General features: G+C 33.7%; 1 protein-coding gene across 6 annotated transcripts; it reads left to right on the top strand.

The window, feature by feature from the left end:
• The first annotated feature begins 8,589 nt into the window (after positions 1-8,589).
• LOC147401358 (putative inactive purple acid phosphatase 1) lies at positions 8,590-18,436 on the top strand. 6 transcript variants are annotated; one of them, XM_086442626.1, is made up of 13 exons: positions 8,590-8,751; positions 9,312-9,494; positions 9,816-9,907; positions 10,086-10,152; positions 10,286-10,408; positions 11,650-11,742; positions 12,258-12,387; positions 12,551-12,632; positions 14,822-14,954; positions 16,301-16,506; positions 16,604-16,729; positions 17,379-17,688; positions 17,951-18,436. In XM_086442626.1, the coding sequence occupies exons 2-13, from the start codon at positions 9,321-9,323 to the stop codon at positions 18,254-18,256; spliced, it is 1,842 nt and encodes a 613-aa protein (XP_086298752.1). In that variant the 5' UTR covers positions 8,590-8,751; positions 9,312-9,320; the 3' UTR covers positions 18,257-18,436. The 6 variants fall into 6 exon arrangements, with proteins under 6 accessions (XP_086298752.1, XP_086298757.1, XP_086298754.1 ...); XM_086442631.1 differs by lacking the exon at positions 8,590-8,751 and adding an exon at positions 8,877-8,895; XM_086442628.1 differs by lacking the exon at positions 8,590-8,751 and adding an exon at positions 9,022-9,174.
• Positions 18,437-22,029: the final 3,593 nt, after the last annotated feature.

Raw genomic sequence — 22,029 nt, forward strand, 5'->3', positions numbered from 1 at the left:
AGTCCCGAAATTTGTCAAATATTTTTTAAAATATGGGTCAAAAGCTTTGGAATGAGTTGATTTTTTGTGTGCATGATCTTTACGGTGAATAGATCATCCTCTCCAAAAATTAGTTCATTTTAAAATTTCTAACCTTAATTTACAAATTGAAGAATTGTAAACCGTTCAATTTTTATAAATCACAAAAAATCAACTCATTCCAAAACGTCTAACCCATATTTTGAAAAATGTTTGCCACAATGTTTTGCGAACTTTAGGGCTGCTGAGCCGCTCCCCTACTTGTGATCTTTACAGCAAGAGAATGTGCATGGCACGTGTTGCTGAAAATAATAATTGCACCTACTACGTTGATGTGATCTATGATTGATTGTGGGCCCACCATTTTTTAGGTTTGTCATCTTAGTTGGCTACCACATGTTGAAGATCAATCAAGCTCGACCGCTGACCTCATCGATGATGTATGAAACTTTTCTTCATCATACGTTAGATGGTTGTCTCAACATATATGCTGTTATTGGCACCTCTACTCTTACTTAATACACTCCAATTTTCTAAATTATTTATCACACCCCTAATTAAATATTAAAAAAAATACTCCTCATACATTACAATTATGACGCTCATATAAAATCTAAAATAAAAAAAATAAAGATAAAAAATTGATAGAATTTCTATTGGCACCCCAACTTTTACTTATTATCAACCATTCATTAATTTTCTTTCTATTTTTTCAATTGGGGTGTACTAAGTAAAAGTCAGGGTGCCAATAACAATTCTCTTGTATTAGCTATCACCTTTAAAGACCTAATTACCCAAAAATTCTTCATACGAATTAAAATTTTGCATGGGTACATTTTGCCTTTTTAACATTTTTAATTTTTAATTGAATCGTGTTGGAGTGACCTTGAGATTCTACGTCACATCGCACATCCTGACATAAAAGTGTGTAGGAATCATAGATACTTTTTCACTCGTATCTCGATGAAAATCATCTATGGTTCTTACATACTTTCTTATCAGGATGTGTAATATGAGATACAATCTTGAGGTCACTTCAACATAATTCTTTTTAATTTTATATATTTCGCAGAATTTCAATCCCTTAGGATTTTGCTGTCGGATTGAATTTGTAATATTTTATTATCTATCACACTTGAAAGACGTAATTACCCCTAAATACTTCCTTGAATTAAAATTTTGTATTTATTTTTTTAACATTTTTAAGTTTTAATTTTTAATTTTTAATTTACACATTTTGCATAATTTCAATCCCGTAGGATTTTGCTATTGGATTGAAGCCAAAAGTAGTGTTATTAATTTGTTATTTGTTACATCTGAAAGACATAATTAACCCTAAACAATTCTAATGAACTAAAATTTTGGGGTCCCGTTGAGCAACAAACATTTTGACAAAACATTTTTCAAAACATGGGTTAGAGGTTTTGGAATGGGCTGATTTTTGGCGAGGATGATCTCTACTGTAGAGATCATCCTCGCCAAAAATCAGCCATTCCAAAACTTCTAGTCCCAGTTTACAAGTTGAAAATTTGTGGACCGTCCATTTTTTGTAAATCATTTTTGATGGGGTTAGAAGTTTTGGAATGGGCTGATTTTTGGTAATGATGATTTCCTCGCCGTAGAGATCATCATCACCAAAAATCAGCCCATTCCAAAACCTCTAACCCATGTTTTGAAAAATGTTTTGCCAAAATGTTTGTTGCTGAACATTTCCCAAATTTTTGTGAGGGTACATTTTGTCTTTTTAACAAATTTTTTTGAAAAGACACGTCAGTGCAGTGTTGCCACATTGTCCAACGAAGTGTATTTTAGTCTTTTTAAATTTTTTTTTTTAACTTTTACTGTTACACTCTTGTCAGAATTTAAAACGTTTGGATTTTGATGTCAGATTCAATGAATCGGTGGTGTTTATTATTTTAGAGAGCTGCTATTGGCACCCCAACTTTTAATAATTATACCCTAATAAAAATTAATAAGACACAAACATTTCCCAAAAGATGCACAATTTATGTCAAAATTCCAATTTCAGGATTCTGTTTCATTTTAATTCCCAAAATATGTTTTTCTAGTGATTTTGTCACTTTTATAGGCAATGAATTCATAGATAAATTATCAATGAGATCGCTAATATGACAAAATCATCAATGATTTCGTAGATTATAAAAACGACAAAATCACTAAAAAAACATATTTTGGGAATTAAAATCAGTAGTGCATCAGACTCGGAATTCTGTCATACATTCAATGCACAAAATGAAAATTCACCCAAGAAAATAAGTAAATAATTGGTAATAAGTAAAAGTTGGGGTGCCAATGGAAATCTTTTGAGTATAAGATTTTATATGAGCCTAATCATAATTGTAAACGAGTACTGAAATTGTTTGATAGAGTGTTAGAATGTTTTGTAATGTTGAGGTTATAATTTGAGGTAAACCTTTATAATGTTTGAAGAGTGTACTTTAGGGGTACAACTTGGTCCGGTTCAAATCGAGAATCGAACCAAATTGATAGTTTTGGGGTGGTTTGGTTCGATTTGGAACAAGATGCAGTTCGGTTTCAAATTACGAAAATAGAGAACCGATCAATTTGATTCAATTCTCGAATCAAACTTGTATAGAACCGAACCAAATTGAGAATCGAACCCCAATGCAATAATTATTATGAATTATTTTAGGAGTTAGGATATAGATTAGTGATCTTTTATAAATAAACTAATAACTTTTTATAGATAGATTTATGATTTATTGTATGAAATTTTATATTTATTTTTTCATTAAAATAAATTACTTATAATTTATAGAATATTGGCATTTTGTATTGATTTGATTTTGATTTTGGTTGGTTTGATTCCAATGGAATTTGATTCAATTCTGATTCTTATTTAGTGGAATAAAAAATCAACCTACGTTGGTTCGATTCCAATTTGACCTCAACCGAATCAAGTTGCACCCCTAGTGTACTTTAGATTTCAATTGGAGTGTGATAAACATTTAAGAAACTGGGGTGTAATAAGTAAAAGGGAAAATTTTAGTGACACCCTAATATCTTCAATTATATGTTAAATCCTAATTAAAAATCAAAAATTAAAATGCATAATTCAGAATGACAAAAAAATTGGGTTCAAGTTATTAATTCAACATTTCAAAGGATTATAACACATTCAAACGACTTCAACAACTATTTACGATTAGGATTAGACTCATATAAAATTCTAAACCTAACAAATAGAAATCTAATGCGGAGAGAGATTCTATTGATACCTCAACTTTTTTACTTACTATCAATCATTAATTAATTAATTAATTAATAATATTATTATTATTATTTTTTAATACTTTTAATAGGGATGTAATAAGTAAATGTTGGGAGTGCTAATAGCAAATCTAAAGATGGAGCCACGCTAAAACTAAAATAAATAAATACATTCAACTCACGTGGAATGTGCATAAAACCATGGATTTTTTTGAATAAGGAAAGAATTAATGATTTTGTGGGTATTCCACGTCAGTTGAGTGTGTTTGAGTATTTTTTTAGTCAGCTTAGTATTATTAAAAAAATATTACGATCCTCTTAAAAAAAAATTACAGATGAAAAATAGATAAAAGAAGATTTACCTGAAAAAATATAATTTTTTAGACACATTTGATTACATATTTTGTGCAGTTGTCCTTTATGTGTAGTCTCCTTAACCTACGTGGCATGGGTTAGAATCATAGATTTTTTTCTCCTTGTGATACAGAATTGTGCATCCCCATAATTATACACAGTTGTGTATCCCGAGAAAATCTATAATTCTAATATATGCGGCCATGCGAGGGGCCATGTGTCAGCTGGGGGGCGTACTAAAATCATGGGTCTTTCACCAAGGGTATTTATGTCTTAATATATGAAAAAATTCGAATACCGTCACTTGGATTGCTGGTTTACAAAATCTGCGCTCTAATCGCCGTATCTTCACTTTTTTTTTGATAAATTTTAAAAAATTATTATTTTTTAAATAATTAATAATTTTCCCTAAGTAAAATTTGGGTGCCAATAGCAGTTCTCATAGTCATTATCTGCCACATTTGAAAAACATAATTAAAATTCCGAAGGGGCATTTTTTGTCCTTTCTACATTTTTAATTTTACACGTTTTTCATAATTTCAATCTCTTAGGCTTTTAGTATTAGGCTCATATAAAATTCTAAACCCCAAAAGTAGAAATCTACCTAAAGAAAATTTGAGAGTATTATTGGCACTCCAATTTTTATTTATTCTCAATCATTCACTTGTTTTTTTACTGTAAATTTTCATTTGTTCAATTTAATTTTCAAAATATACATTCATCATTTTTATAACTTATGAACTCGCGAGTTTGTCTCTTTTAATATTTATGAATTCGTAGGTATATCAACGAATTCATTGATTATAAAAATGACGGATTCACTCGAAATGCTTGTTTTGGGAATTATAATGAACAGTGTACCGAAATCGGAATTTAGCCATAAGTTGCGCACATTTTGTTATTGTAATGGGGTATAATATGTAAAAGTTGGGCTGCCAATAACAACTCTCAAAATTTACCAACTTACATGTCTAATATTTTTCCAAAATCATGGGATAAAATATATATTCTAGTGTTGCCTACTTGAAGTCCAAACAATGAACAAATTATATTCTTTATGTTTGATTTAAAATCGAAATAACTACACCAGGGGGGGGATTGCCCACCTTGATTTTTATTTTATTTTACACTAAGAGTTCCGAAAATTCTAATCCCATCAAAATTGGTTTACAAAAAAATAGACGATTTACGGGTCTTGAACTTGTTATGATAAGGTTAGAAGTTTCTGACGGGACTGATTTTTTGAAAGGATGATCTCTCATCATAGAAATCATCCTCGCCAAAAATCAGCTAATTTTGACACTTTTAAACTATATAAGACAAAATAATTCGGCTATGGTGTGAGTTGCCCTTATTAATTTGTCGGATGCTTTTATAATTACCCTTTTTCTAAGGGTTTGTAATTTGCATCAAAGATGACAACTTAGAAGGATTGGAACCAAGCTATTAAGCAATTACTTCCTTGGGCTAGGACCAGTCATTTAATTACTTCTCTTCGGGTAGACAGCAGGGACCAAAAGGCAGTTAGTTGGCTAACGCCCAACAGCCAGCGAGCTTCCCTCTGGTGGCCGGGAGTGACTGAACCAATTGCCTTTGCTCCAATCCGACCGACCCCTTGATGGAATAGAATGACTTGGTGGGCAGAAGCACCGAATGGACGGAGGGACAGAGAAGATATAATGATTGGTATACTCGACCCCGGGACTGGAAGATTGGATTCGCTAGCTCCGCCCCCGCTCTAGGTAGGGGAAAGAATGGATGCTAGCTGCTTGGTTGCTTGGGCTTGGAAGCGCGGAACGGGTCGTTTGAGTCAGCAGGAGAGGTGCCAAGGCATTAGATTTTGAATAGTTCCGTTCCGTCAGGGCCAGTGATATATCAGAATACTTTTTATGCCACGAAATTGAATGATGTCATATCTCTGGTACGTAAAGTATATATTCCTCTAAATCCTAATGTTGTTTTCACAGAAAATACTTGTTATTGCAAAAATTAAGCATGTCAGTATTAAAATTTTACTCACTTGTCTTTTGATTTTTTATTTTTTCCCCCAAAACCAGTAGGATCCACATCAAGTTTTGCTATTTGTTGGGTTATGCTTCTAACTATTTAGAGAAATACTTGATTAGATGGTCACGAGTTAGACCTTTTACGTCTGACGCTTGGGCTTTAGGCGTTTATTAAAGGCCTCTTAAACAAGCTAATACATTGACCAGATTAAAGGTTCAAATAAGCTACCTCACTTACTAAAATTCATTAGAATGTTGAAAATTTTGGGGCCACTTCACCTCTTGGTAAACATAAACTCTAAGATAATAAGAGATATTATTTTCACCAAGTTCTTAGGAATTACAATTGGACGGGTTAGCTCTCTAACTCAACTTGCCTAGCCTAAAAAACAAGGGTTAAGGCGTTGAACTTGATTAGGATTTAATCATCTATCATCTTATTTTCAATTGTTCTCTGATTTTATGACCCATATAAATATCATGCAAGATAATAAAATGGTTCAATTTTTGTTTATAACTACGAAAACTATGCTAGAAAAAATCATTTTTTTTTTTACATTTATAAAGTTTGAAGTTAAAATTTGGCTTAATCAATTATTTTTAGTCAGATTTTATATGTATATTGATAGATAGAATTGGTTTTTAAATAATGATCACCGTGATGTGTTTGTGTCAACTAACTTAGTAAAGTTTTGGTTGACGATATCAGAGACTTTGGTACAATTCCTGTTGGCACCAAGTTACTAGACTCATTAAAAACAGACTTACCAATAATATAAAAATTCCATGATGTGAATGATTGAACATATTGTTAGATCGTCAGAAATATTATCCACATGACGGTATAACCACACAATAAGAAAATTAAGTAATAATAATAATAATAATAGTTAACTTCACCTAGCATAAAATAATTTCCTAACAAAGGCTTCACTCATAAGGATTGTATTAGGGTTTTGTCAATTGAAACACAACAAGGATTTAGGGATTAACTTGGGCTGACATGAAGAATAGGTTTAGTTGGGTAAGAAATGACTTGATGCTAATCGAGTCTCAAAATCTTAGCAAAGCCTAACCCCTCTAATGGTTGGATTTTGCCAAATAAAAACTCACATATGTCAAGCCCGACTCCACCCCCCCGACCCTCGTGCGTGCGCGTGCGCACGCGCGCACACACACACACAATAAGTAACACAAATGTGACAACTTTGATCCCCTTCTTACTCACATGAACGTGATCATGTACGACCATTTAATCAATTTCACACAATGCATTTCAAAATGTTCAATTGACAACCAAATTTTTAAATAATAGTGCTCACCACATGCTTACCCTAAAAAATAAAACAACATATTTTTAAAATAAATGATTTTATAGTTTCAAATCTAGGTTTGATGTCTAGTCTCCTTCGTGGAGGAGAACCAAGTATCTTGGACTAGTCATCCCGAACAATATAAATTATTTAACTTGATCTATATATGTTTATTTATATGTAAATAGTAGTATTTTTATTTTTTATTTTTTATAAACACGATAGATCAGGAGATGCTTAATCAGAATTTCATATTTTTATTTAGATAAAAAATATTTAAATTATAAAAAATAATTATTTTAATAAAAAAATACATCATAAGATCATATGTTTAGAGAGATGCTATTGGCACCCCTACTTTTACTTATTACACCTCAATTTCTTAAATTATTTCGCACCCAAATTAAAGATTAAATCACACCATTCTTCAAGTTATTACCTCAACATCTTACAATTATGATTCAGCTCAAGTAAAATACTAAATCTAACAAGTAGAGATCTAAACAAAAAGAGAGTTACTATTTGCACCCCAACTTTTACAGTTTCTCTACCATTGATTTTTTTAAAAATTGAGACGTAACAAGTAAAAGTTGGAGTGACAATAGCAATTCTCAATTTTTATTTAGAAAATAAATATTTAAAGAGAAATACTATTGCCACACCAGATTTTTTACTAATGGGTGATTTACATAGAAATTGGTGTGGCATTATTAAAATTTGGCGTGGCAATAGCAGCTCTCTATTTAAATTATAAAAGACATTATCCAGTTGCACGCCACCTTTTAGTGTTTCTCAACGAGTGACTTTTTAAAAAATTTGGGGTGTAACAAGTAAAAGTTGCCAATAACAGTTCTCTCCTTTATATATATATATCGATAATAAATATTTAAATAGTAAAAAAATAATTATTTCATTAAAAAATCATTATCCCAGTTGACTCGGCTGAATTTTGTTGATTCAAGCGCATCATCTCGGTCTACTAGGGGTGCAACTTGGTCTGGTTCAAATCGATAACCGAACCAAATTGAGAGTTTTGAATTTGTTTGATTCGATTTTTAATGATTTTCGATTCGGTTATGGCAAAATAGAGAATCGACCCATTTGATTCGATTCTCAATTCATACCTTATAAGAACCGAACCAAATCAAATCGGGAATCGAATCCTTATATTAATAAAATTATAAATAAATATTATTAATCTATTTAATAAATTATACTCATTTTTTTATAGATAGATTAATGACATTTTTTTGGATGGATGGGATTAATGACTTTATGAAAAAATTACTAATTTTTTTTTCTTTTTTTTTGAATAGATATGTTAATGATGTTTTTAAATTATTGATTGATAGATTAATGACTCATTATATGAGATTTCATAGTCATATTCATTTTTTCTTTATTAAAAATATGTTAATTCAATTAAAATTTGAACATATTGGCATTCCACATAGAATCTAATCGAACCAACGCGATCTTAATTCGATTCGGGTTGATTTGGTTTTATGGTAATTTGGTTCGATTTCGGTTCTCATTTAATGGAACCGACCAAGGTCGGTTTGATTCGAGTTTGACCTCAAACCGAACCAAGTTGCACCCCTACGGTCTACCACGAGATTTGAAACCATAATGCGCTGTAGATGGTAGACTTACTGATAAATTCTTCATCACCCGAATCTTCAATGTTCTCTTCAAGAACCTCTTATTGAAGTTAAAGACCCACAAGTCTCACTCAAGTATTTCTACCACTCTTGGTCTTCACAGTCAATTAGTATTGGTTCTCCTTTGAGCTCAGTTCTTCTCAACAGGTAGTTTTCATTCATCCATTCTCCCCTCTCTGGCAAATACTCAGTTGTCTATTTCCATTATTTTGGATACCCATTTTCTTATTTCTATTTTTATGGATACCCAATTACTATTTTTGTAGTAAGATCAGTATATCAAGATTCAAGGTAGTTTTATGGGTATTTTTTTTCTTTTTTTGGTGTAATTTTGATCATGGTTTATAGTAAATTTGAATTATTTTTCTATTTAAAGGAATTGATTTTTTTTACTTCTTTGTTTGTTAGTTTTTCATTTTTGTGTGTGTGTGTGTGTGGTGGCAACTCTGCGAGTTTATCTTTCCATGATTTCTTTGATCTAATTCCTTTTAATATGTACTTTAATGGGGAAATAGCAAGATTTAATCTTGGAATGTTTTTAAGCTTGATTATTGGGTTTGTTTATCTGGTGTAGGTGACAAAGTAGTGGTGCTTGCTTATACTGATGTGAAGTTAATTTTGCATTTTTATTGAATTTGATGATGTTGGGTTTTGACCCTTTAAGTGATTCTCTCTCTCACTCTGATTTTTGGGTTGATTAACTGCAGATATTATCAATGATGAGGTTTTGTGGATTAATTTTGATGCTAATTCTGCTCGGCTTCACGAGATCTGGAGGAGCAAGGCCACACGATGAGAACCCACTCTCGAAAATTGCCATTCATAAGGCAGAATTTTCTCTTAATGACTTGGCTTATGTCAAAGCATCTCCAGTCCTTCTTGGATTGAAGGTTACCTTTCATTGATGTGTGTTTGCAATTTATAGTCTCTTTTTCTCTTCCATTGCATCTTGTTCTCTTTCATTGATACATTTGTCGACGAGATTTAAAACCATGTTCATAACTGAGAACTTTATGCCAATTTTGACCTCATTAGTCCTTGTAATGGGTCCATAATTTCTACCAAAATGAGTTCAATCCCCAGTTCAAACACTTGAATATAGAGGGCATCAAATAGAACTGTGGGCTTGAACATAGATGGATACCGTATTTATAATACTACCTCAACGCAATATATTTTTGAACTGATGAAGAATTTCATTTTTATTTCAGGGCCGAAATTCTGAATTGGTGACTGTGGAGTATAGCTCTCCAACCCCATCAAATGATGATTGGATTGGAGTATTTTCTCCTTCTAATTTCAGGTAATCTTAGACCAACATTTCTTAATAGATTTGTTTGTCTTCTAAGAAAAAGATCAACCACTAGTGTAAAATGATTTGGCTCTGATTAGAATTTTTCAAAGACTTAAGACGATTATTCTTGTTTTAGTTTCTTATTGATCTTGATCTAATAGAAAGTATCCCTATTCAAAAATTTCAGTGCTTCCATATGCGAAGCTGAATATAGGAGAGTTAATCCACCACTACTATGTACCGCACCTATTAAGGTTTGTGTTTATCTAGCCTTCTCTGCCTCTTATTTGATTTTCTGATATTAAACTATCTATTGGGATGTTTTTCTATGAAGTGTTGAAAGAGCTTAAGAGTGTTACTGATTGAATCATTGTACTTCTCTTGCAGTATCAATTTGCAAATTACTCCAATCCGAACTACAAAGACATGGGGAATGGATTGCTGAAGCTTCAATTAATCAACCAGAGAGCGGACTTCTCTTTTGCATTATTTTCTGGTGGCCTCGGCAATGTAAGGCCATAAGTCACATACAATAGCCCCTTTAATCCGCAGAAATCGTATAATATTCAGTAAATTTACAGTGGTTTACATGTAAAATTACATTACAAGTTTAAGCTTAGTTTCCTTATTTTAGATTTATATCAGATGCTAGTATGTTTTCTTAACTTCAACTCAATGATATTCATGTTCTACGAAGACACTCATGAAGATGGAATTTTCTAAATGGTGCTTGAAGAAGATTGGTTAATAGTATTCGTACTCTTTAGTATCAATTTGTTGTCCTGTCTTCTTCTTCTTCTTGTTTTTTTTTTTTTTTTTTGGACTAATTCACTAATCTGTTTTACTAATAATTTAATAGACATGTCATGGGCTCCATTAGTTCTATCGACAGGCCCATTTGCCGGCTAGTGATACTAAGTTATCAAAAACTAGGATTGCTTTAGAAAAAATTCAGTTCTATATTATTTGTGAGACAAGTTTTTGTGACTAAACAAGTTTGTAGGCTTATTTTTGTGGGCATTCAGAGTGGAAGTTTAGTGTCTCGTTCTGCCGAGTAGGGTAAACAGTTTGAGATTCTTGGTGCAACTTGACACTTGGTTGAATCTCAGGAATAGAGTAACTAACTCCATACTGAGAGGATTTGAGTATCTTCACAAATTTCTTAAACGGTACAGAGATCCAAACCTATCTTGAAGTTTCATTCGAAATTGTAACTGACTAAACTTTATTTTCAACCATTTTATTGTGCAAATAAAACATTTTCCATGGTAGAAATTATGGGCCTAGTAATGCGTGTGACAGTCTTGTTCTATTAAGGGGTGCTTGGTCATAGCTTTAAATGGGAGTGGATTGCTTCTCCTCTAAGAGGCTTATTTGTCGTGTTTAGTTTGAAATTTGAACAACTTCCTTCACAATACAAGTTGGTTTACACTTATTTGACTTCAGTGTTGAGTAGAGTTTTTGTTTCACCTTTTTCAGTGGTGTCACCTATTAGAGACAATACAAATGAAAAATTGTCACATAATTCTTAATTTCTGACAATATCTGAACTACAATCATTTGCTGTTCAAGTGCTATTGTTCACGAGAAATATTTAGTCTCTTTCACCTTCATATAGTATTTCTACCTTTTTTTCTCTTGATCATGATTTTCACATCTAGTTAAAAGCCCATGAATGGAATACTCATGCTTTTTCTTTTTTATACTTTGATTAACACTAATGGGAATTGTAAATGTTTTTGAAATAACAGCCAAAGCTGATTGCAATCTCAAATACAGTTACTTTTCTGAATCCAAAGGCACCTGTTTACCCTCGGTTGGCACTAGGGAAAGCGTGGAACGAAGTAAGTCTAATTCACTCTTATTTTAATCTCAATTTATTAGTACTGAATCATTGGCCATGATTTAAAGAATTCGTCTGATACAGCCCGTAAAGAATTCTAATGGGGTTTTTTTTGGGTGTGGAAGACTGACTTCTGTATTTTATTGGAAACTTTTCTTCAGGTTGTTAAAGCACTGTGGTTTATTTTAAGTGAAATAAGTACATCAGTTAACTAACTTTCTGATACCAATTATGTCTTTTTATATTAATCTTTTACAATGTACAACTAGTTGAAATTTCTATGTTATCTAAAGCACAATATATTATCCACATAATATTTTGTGCTTAAATTCCTTTTTATTAATATTATGGTGGTTGGTCAATTTTTTTTTTCCATAGTTCATGAAGTAGAGCCTTTCAATCATACAATAGAGCTTCTTAGATGCTACTTCATATGTCCACGTGCTTTGATCTGGGCAAATTGATTCTTTGAGGATGCTGGTCTTCTGATGATAAATTTGTTTACTTGACACTCAGATGACTGTAACTTGGACAAGTGGATATGGGATTGATGAAGCTGAACCTTTTGTTGAATGGGGTCGATCGGGAGGAGATCGAATGCATTCTCCTGCTGGAACTTTGACTTTTACTCGTAACACCATGTGCGGTGTGTATCTGTTTTTCTTTTTTCTCTTTAAATATCTTGTTTATGTAATATGCAAGAAATTAAAAAAATTAGACTACAAAGAACAATCGTAAGAGTTCGTAATTTGGTTTATCATTTAACTTTCTATCATAAACAGTTTGCTTCCTTTGATCTCCATATGCAGGTGCACCAGCAAGAACAGTAGGTTGGCGTGATCCTGGTTTCATACACACTAGTTTTCTGAAGGATTTGTGGCCTAACTCAATGTATGTACCTGTAAAGCCATTCCCAAATGTTAAATTTTATTTTTAGATTAATATATTCTTAATATTTTTTCTTTTTAATTGTATGATTCGACAATATTATTAGATTTTTCAATATTAAGCTATGAAATGCCTGAAAATACAGAAGTCACTATATCGATCATACTATAATGATCTTTATTGAATTTTAATTGATTTATATCCCATGTCATCTCTATGTGAATGTTATAATGCGATTATACCTAAAACAACTCAAAAATAAGTGCCATCTTCTAGATAGGAGGTTAGGGCATGAAATCTTTTAGAGCCCCAAGGAAACTATAACTCAATAGGAAATTGGTTTCTGGAAAGTCAAGCCCCACGCACTTATGAGCTTGATAAAGACACCCAATACCTATTTATTGGATTGAAATAAGCCAAACTTACATTTATTGGATTGGATGGATGTAGTCTTTAATTATGGGGCTTCATATGGTTGTAGATTTTAAGGCCTGTATGCCCATCTTCACTAGGCCCCCTCCCTGTAGTTTTGAAGAAATCATCTTCAATGATTTGAAGGCTTGGTATTGTTCATACCAGTCTTGGTTGTTTTGTGGGAAATGTTCAATAATAAATGGGACATCCTTGAAAGAGCAATCTTACTGTTCACAAAGAACTTTGGAAATCATTCATGTCTAGTAGAAACAAGTTGGTCTTCTTTTACTTCTCAAGAAAAAAAAAGTTGGTCTTCAAGAATCCTTGATCTGATCTCTTAGTTGACACATGGAATTTTGACAGTGTGTTCCTTGATCTTAACTCTTTATGGTCATAATTTGTTTTACTATAACAAAACATACACAAACACAAATTTTCTAATGAAGGGCGTACCTCTTACACGGCTTCATGATGGTACTCGGAGCGTTTTAAGAATGAATCGCATACCCAAATCATATACGTAGTCATTTGCCTGTACAAAGTCTCCATTCTTTCTAGGTTAGTTGTGAAGTTGACAGTACCCACTTTGCAAAACAATCTATGAAAAAATAATAGAACCTGCCATGATGTCTACCATGTCATGTTGTTTGAAATAGGAATGCAGTTTTTCAGTATGATCTTGTTGATTGCATGGTTACAATGCCCATCCACCTACCTACATCCTTCTTAGGCGTAAGTAGTGCTAGGATAACACATCCTTCTAAGGCGTAAGTAGTGTTAGGATAACACATCAACTGAAACTTTAGCTCTTTAACTTGGCTGTGATGGTCCACATGTCTTGTTGGGCTTCATGTAACATGCAAGCAAATTTGGCAAGTTGGTGATGAAAGATGGCTGACAGGACGTTATAGCCTGGAGCCTTAGGAAGACCTATAGTTAAACACGAATGTGGTTTGAAGTTTCATACTGTCTGGAAATATTCAGCTGAGATATTTTGGTTTTGGCAGAGACTGGAACAAAAATTGACTCTAAAACGTTGAATGTTTCAAGAATGTTTTGGATTGACGTGGATTTTTTGGTCGAGACAGTCTTGGTTTTTTTTCTCCTGATTGAATCATTTCCTAAAGACAAGATTTTAAACCTTTAAGACAACATCTATCAAACCCAATAAATTTGGATTTGGGCTTTTTCATTCGGCTCATGAGTAGGCCTAATTATTTTTCCAACCACTAATTTCTAATAGAGTTTTAGTTTTTCAAGTATTATTGAAAATTTAATAAGATTCAAGTCCTAACATCTTATCTAGAAAATTAAGTTTGAGTTATTTTTATACTATTAAAGGAATGTGAAAGTTGAAGGATCTAAAAGAGCAACAGGAGGATAAAAAAGAATGTGGATTGAGGTAGGGAGAGTGGACATGAGCACACTTGAATTTATGAAAGACTTGACTTCAGACATAATTGAATGGAGGAACAAGATTTGTTCATCTAAAATAATTCTTTTGGGACAATGCTTTTTAAATGATGACGATGATGGTATGGCCAAGTTGATGTTTGAGACATGTTATTCATGCATATATACATAATATTGCATGCATGCTCTAGAGGTGCTTTGAGCTCGAGCGGTTGTCGGGACAATTTACAATTTAAATTGTGAATCTTTGTATATTTTAACTGATCTTATGATTTGATAACTAAATCATTGGATAAACATCCAATTTGTAATTTTTAATCATTTGCAAATTACTTGCATCTTAAAATTAAATTTTGATAATGCAGGTATACATATAGGTTGGGACATAGGTTGTTCAATGGTACATATATTTGGAGTCAGGCATACCATTTCAGGGCTTCTCCTTATCCTGGTCAAGATTCCTTACAACGTGTGGTCATTTTTGGCGATATGGGGAAGGTTTGAACTCCCTTGGCTAACTTTAGGATGCATATTTGGGTGTAAATCTGATTGGCTTCTTTTCCCTGCTTTTGGTTGACCATGGATCCGTCAGATTTCATATGGTTACTGTTTCCCTAGTATAATTATATGCAGAAGTAAAAAAATTTCTCTAGGTATTTTTGTTATAATATCAAGTTATCGACAACTATAACTATGTTAATTATTTTTCTAGCTCAGCCACAATAATTTCATGTAAACGTAATACCCATCCTTTAAAATTATTTTTTCATTTCTTATATTATATTTCCAAAAATTCCCTCGAAAAAGATTTATTATTTTGTCTTTTAAGCAAGGGTGTCTTGGTCATTGTGCATTGACTTTTTTTAGATATCAAAAATGTTATTTACAATAATGCCATTGTACTATGATCAGGGCACCCATTCCTTTTGGACTAAAAGATATAATAATAGATGCTTTTCAATGGCATTTTTGAAAAGTCCAAGGATTTGAATGTTGGTAATGTCGTAATGAACCCTATATATATGGGTCAGGATCCCTTGACTCCTAAGAATGACTCATGAAAAAAACACATGATCCCAACCCTTTAAATGCAAAATCCAATGGTTGGGATTTACCCTTGGGATAAGTATCTCAGAGATTTGTGTTATCAAGATACTCATAAATCTCAACCGTTGGATTTTGTGTTTAGATGGTTGGGATCATGTGTTTTTTTCATGTGTAATTTTTAGGAGTCAACGGATCCCAACCCTATATATATAGTTGCGTTCTGGGGACATCTACAAGTGGCAACTATTTTACATTGCTCGGTGCCATCCATTTGACAAGATTCAATGGCATCTGGTGGTGTAGTAGAAAACATTGTAAAAATGGACAGCATCCAGGTGGTTGTGTAAAAATAGTTGTCAGTTTTAGTTGTTCCCCAAACACGTCCCATATGTATACTCGTGAAAATGAACTTAAATGTTCACTCACAATCCCAACCGTGTAATTGCAAAGTCCAACGGTCGGGATAAAAGATGTATCTGGAGAATATATCACAGATCTCTAAGATTTCAATTACATGGTCGGGATTGTAAGTGAACATTTAAGTTCATTTTCACGAGTTCACATCTCCTATGTATATAGGTGTGTGCCTGCTTGCTAGTGCATGTGAGTGGGTGGTTGGGTGTGTATTAGATGGTTTGAATTGATTTTTTGAGTAGCTACTGCATACTTCACCATCAATCATACTTTGTGATAATTGATGGATTGTCTTGTAGTACATTTGACGAGCCTAATCTCAAACATCATAGGAAATGCACTTCTGAAGCTACTTTTTTTTTTTTTTGTTAAACTTTTTTCAGGCTGAAGATGATGGCTCAAACGAATATAATAACTACCAGCCTGGCTCACTTAATACCACCAAGCGGCTTATTGAGGACTTGAAGAATATTGATTTAGTCATCCATAATGGGGATCTCTCTTATGCAAATGGATACCTCGCACAATGGGATCAATTTACTTCACAGGTTGAACCCATTACCTCAACCGTGCCTTACATGGTTTCGAGGTTGGTCTTCCTCAATTTAATTGTTTTACCATTTAAGGGAAATATATAGTCCTATTATAGGACATATTATAAGGTTATTTGTGATTTTTCATTACAGTGGTAACCACGAGCGAGATTGGCCTGGAACGGGATCCTTCTATGGGAATACAGATTCAGGTGGAGAATGTGGTGTGCTAGCCCAAACCATGTTTTATGTCCCCGCTGAGAACAGGGCTAAGTTCTGGTAGGTAACATCTCTAAACAATTTGATACGTTTGATTTTTAGAGTGCTTACATCATCCCTCCCACCAACTTTTTTAACACCAATTAACAATGGGTTTTGTTAACATGTGGCCTAGGGCACACATTAAAATGCATTAAATGCATCTCCAAACTTTATTTTCCTACCAAAAATGCCCTAAAAAAATTCTACCAATGCTCATTCCCAAGGTGTATTCAAGGCATCTTAACATTTTCCCTTAGGGCACTAATATAACACCAAATAAAGATATAGACACAAAAAAGAGCTTTTTCACTTTAATAAAAATCCAAATCAAAGAGTTTCTTCTGAGAAGCAGAGATGGAACAGTGCGGATGGATAAAAATGGTCATCTGCTCCTCCGACACCATATTTAATTTCTCTGTCTGGTGTGTTAAAAGTTGGTGTGGAAATATAAGCTCTCGTAATTTATGGTCTGCTATGCATTGGGGTATGCATGTGTACATGTCTAACCTCCATTATAGCCCCACTTGCTTGTTCTGTAATCGAGGAAAAGTGCAAATTTTCATGAGTCCCAATAGTTTTGATAGGACCCAACTTGGAGTCTTAGCCATCGTATCAAGACATTTATCACAACAAACCATCAAACATTATTTGCCTTTTCTTTCTTCAGGTACGCCACAGATTATGGCATGTTCCACTTCTGCATAGCCGACACTGAACATGATTGGAGAGAGGGCTCAGAGCAATATAAGTTCATCGAGCAATGCTTAGCATCTGCCGATAGAGAAAAGCAGCCATGGCTGATCTTCCTTGCACATCGGGTCTTGGGTTATTCCTCCAATAGCTTTTACGCCGAACAAGGATCTTTTGAGGAACCTATGGGAAGAGAAAGCCTTCAAAAGCTTTGGCAAAAGTACAAGGTCGACATAGCTGTCTATGGCCACGTCCACAACTACGAAAGGACATGTCCAATCTATCAGGTATTTCTACAACTTATTTAACAAATCAAGCTTTTCCTTATCAATATTTTATTTGACGTCTTTCGGTGTTTCAAAATTCATGAAGTCTACTCGAAACTCAACCTAGTTAATTCGAGAGTGGGTCACTTCTTGTTAATTGGTTCTCTCTCCATTAATTTGCTTGAAAGATACAACCCCATGGTAAAATGCATCAAGTATCGTCAACAAACCAAACTTCAATTATGAAAATTATGATTAAATGATTGTCAATCTTTTGTTACAGAATGTTTGCACCAACGAAGAGAAGTATTACTACCAGGGACCCTTGAACGGGACAATTCATATAGTCGCTGGGGGTGGTGGAGCCAGCCTTGCAGAGTTCACAACCCTCCAAACCAAGTGGAGTCTCTTTAAAGATCACGATTTTGGCTTCATAAAACTTACAGCATTCGACCATTCAAATCTGTTAGTAGAGTACAAGAAGAGCAGTGATGGGAAGGTTTACGACTCGTTCAGAATTTCACGGGACTACCGCGACATCTTGGCTTGCTCTGTTGACAATTGTCCACGGACAACACTAGCTTCTTGATATAGGGATAGGTCGAAAATGTAGTTGATTAATACTCCGTTGAATTTCTATTTATGGGGATGTTGATCTGTGTTCTATCCAGTAGAAAAACTAAAAAATAAAATATGATATAACAAGTCTTTATGTAATCACTGATGAGTTCGCGGGGATCACTTTTAACGATTTTATTTTTAGATGGAACTCTTTATGTAATCACTGATGCTGTAGTTTTCCTTTTCCTTTTCTTTTGCTTCAATCTGTGAGGCTTTTTTCTCGGCCTCCTTATACATTTCTTTGCCCTGATTAGAAAAAGAAAGTCTCTTAACATGATAAAAATAAATAAACAGAATGAAGGGGTCATTTAGGGACAAATCTAAAACATTTAGGGTGTGTTTGAAAATCACGAGTTGGGTATGAGAGTAGCTCAACATTTTGCGTTTTAACGGATCAACATAAGCTCCAACCCCTCAACTCTTGTTTTTAAGGTTATTTCAAAACATTCACACTAGAAAGAAAGAAGAAAGAGATTTTTCCCTAAGAGCTTGTCCAGTACCACTGATACCAAAATTGCATCTCTAGTGATTAAGCGGGGACATGATTCAAACCTACAGCCTTCAGATCATGAGCCTGTGAGTCAACCAATTCCTGTACCCTACTCCCCCCTCCCATGGCCTTTTGCCTCTGATACCAAATACATAAAGATGAAGTTATTAAGAGAACGAGTCTTACATTCTTAAACAAACAATAGAAACGTATATGAGGATCTGCAAGTGGTTAAAGATATGAATTATACCCTTGGAGAACTCTCTCTCTCTCTTGAGTAGTAGGTACCCAAAATTCGAAATTGTTTTGGAAAGTTGTAATTGAAGGGAGTAGATCCTCTGTAACGCGATTCTTCTATAGCGCTCTGTAGCTCTTATTCACGTTTGAGGGTGTGCCACATCATCAAAATGGTTGCATCTAATCGTTTAAATTTAGGACTTCAATGACCATCCACTGTCAAACACTTATTAAAAAAAAATTTAAAAGTTTTTTTTGATAATTCAAATATGGGGACAGTTCAGCATTGTGCCAAACATTTTTCAAAACATGGGTTAGAAGCTTTGAAATGAGCTGATTTTTTGTGGGGATGATCTCTATGATGAGGTGATCATCCTCACCAAAAATCAGCCTATTCCAGAACTTTTAACCCCATCAAAAGTGATTTACAAAAATTGAACGGTCCACGATTCTTCAATTTGTAAACTAGGGTTAGAAGTTTCAAAATGAGCTGATTTTTGGTGAGGATGATCTCTTCACCATAGAGATCATTCTCACAAAAAATCAGCCTATTCCAAAACTTCAAACCCCATCAAAAGTGATTTACAAAAAATGTTTGGCAATATATTTGGCAAACTTTAGGGCTGTCGAACCGCTCCCTTCAAATATATATATATATATATATATGGGGACGGTTCAACAGTCCTAAAGTTTGCCAAGTTTGGTGCCAAACATTTTTCAAAATATGGGTTAGAAGCTTTGGAAAGAGCTGATTTTTTGTGAGAATGATCTTTATGATGAGGAGATCTTCCTCACAAAAAATCAGCCTATTCTAAAACTTCTAACCCCATCAAAAGTGATTTACAAAAATTGGACGGTCCTCAATTCTTCAACTTGTAAACTAGGGTTAGAAGTTTCAAAATGAGCTAATTTTTTGTGAGGATGATCTCTTCACCGTAGATATCATCCTCACAAAAAATCAGCATATTCCAAAACTTCTAACCCCATCAAAAGTGATTTACAAAAAATGTTTGGCACCAAACTTGACAAACTTTAGGACTGTGGAACCGTTCCTTTTATATATATATATATATAGGGAAATGTTCAGCACCCTAAGTTTTACCACACACTTTAACAAATGTTTTTTGTCCTACATGGGTTAGAAGTTTTGGAATGGGCTGATTTTTGGTGAGGATGATCTCTATGATTAGAAGATCATCCTCCCCAAAAATCAGCCCATTCCGAAATGTTTAGCCCCATGTTTACAAGTTGAAAAATCGTGGACCGTCCATTTTTTGTAGATCAATTTTGATGGGGTTAGAAGTTTTGGAATGAGCTGATTTTTGGTGAGGATGATCTCCTCACCATAGAGATCATCCTCACCAAAAATCAGCTCATTCCGAAACTTCTAACCCATGTAGGACAAAACGCGTTTGTTAAAGTGTGTGGTAAAACTTAGGGTGCCGAACGGGACCCTATATATATATATATATATATATATATATAGGGTCCCGTTCGGCACCCTAAGTTTTACCACACACTTTAACAAACGCGTTTTGTCCTACATGGGTTAGAAGTTTCGGAATGAGCTGATTTTTGGTGAGGATGATCTCTATGGTGAGGAGATCATCCTCACCAAAAATCAGCTCATTCCAAAACTTCTAACCCCATCAAAAATGATCTACAAAAAATGGACGGTCCACGATTTTTCAACTTGTAAACATGGGGCTAAACATTTCGGAATGGGCTGATTTTTGGGGAGGATGATCTTCTAATCATAGAGATCATCCTCACCAAAAATCAGCCCATTCCAAAACTTCTAACCCATGTAAGACAAAAAACGTTTGTTAAAGTGTGTGGTAAAACTTAGGGTGCTGAACATTTCCCATATATATATATATATATATATATATTATATATATATATGGGAAATGTTCAGCAACAAACATTTTGGCAAAACATTTTTCAAAACATGGGTTAGAGGTTTTGGAATGGGCTGATTTTTGGTGTGGATGATCTCTACGGTGAGGAGATCATCATCATCAAAAATCAGCTCATTCCAAAACTTCTAACCCCATAAAAAATGGTTTACAAAAAATGGACGGTCCACAATTTTTCAACTTGTAAACTGGGGCTAGAAGTTTTGGAATGGGCTGATTTTTGGTGAGGATGATCTCCTCACCATAGAGATCATCCTCACCAAAAATCAACCCATTCCAAGACCTCTAACCCATGTTTTGAAAAATGTGTTTGCCAAAATGTTTGTTGCTGAACGGGACCCCATATATATACATATGGGGTGGGTTCAAGGGCCATATGTAAAAACATGAAAAAACAATGGTTTTTCAAAATATGGGTTAGAGGATTTGGATTGAGCTGATTTTTTGCAAGGATGGTCACTATGATGAGAAGATCATCCTCACAAAAAATCAGCTCAATCAAAAACTTCTAAATCCATCAAAAGTGATTTACAAATTAGTCACAAAAATTGACAAAAAATCGATAGTCCACATTCTAAATCACTTTTAATGGGGTTAGAAGTTTTAGATTGGACTGATTTTTTTTTTCCGGATGATCTTCCCATCACAGAGATCATCCTGACAAAAAATCAGCTCAATCCGAAATTTCTAATCCATATTTTAAAATTTTATTAATGTTACATTGTTTTTACATATGTTTTCTCATATGTCCCTTGAACCTGCCCTATATATATATATATAGAGTGGTTCGGCAACCCTAACATTTGCCAAACATTTTTCAAAACATGGGTTAGAAGCTTTGGAATGAGCTGATTTTTGTGAGGATGATTTCTATGATGAGGAGATCATCCTCACCAAAAATCAGCCTATTCCAAAACTTCTAACCTCATCAAAAGTGATTTACAAAATTTTTGGTGAGGATAATCTTTTCACTATAGAGATCATCTTCACAAAAAATCAACCTATTCCAAAACTTCTAACCCCATCAAAAGTGATTTACAAAAAATGTTTGGATGTTTGGCAAACTTTAGGGCTGTTGAACCGCTCCCATATATA

This window comes from Akebia trifoliata, chromosome 5 (assembly GCF_017979445.1).
Source record: "Akebia trifoliata isolate Shusen 1 chromosome 5, ASM1797944v1, whole genome shotgun sequence".
Classification (NCBI taxonomy): Eukaryota; Viridiplantae; Streptophyta; class Magnoliopsida; order Ranunculales; family Lardizabalaceae; genus Akebia; species Akebia trifoliata.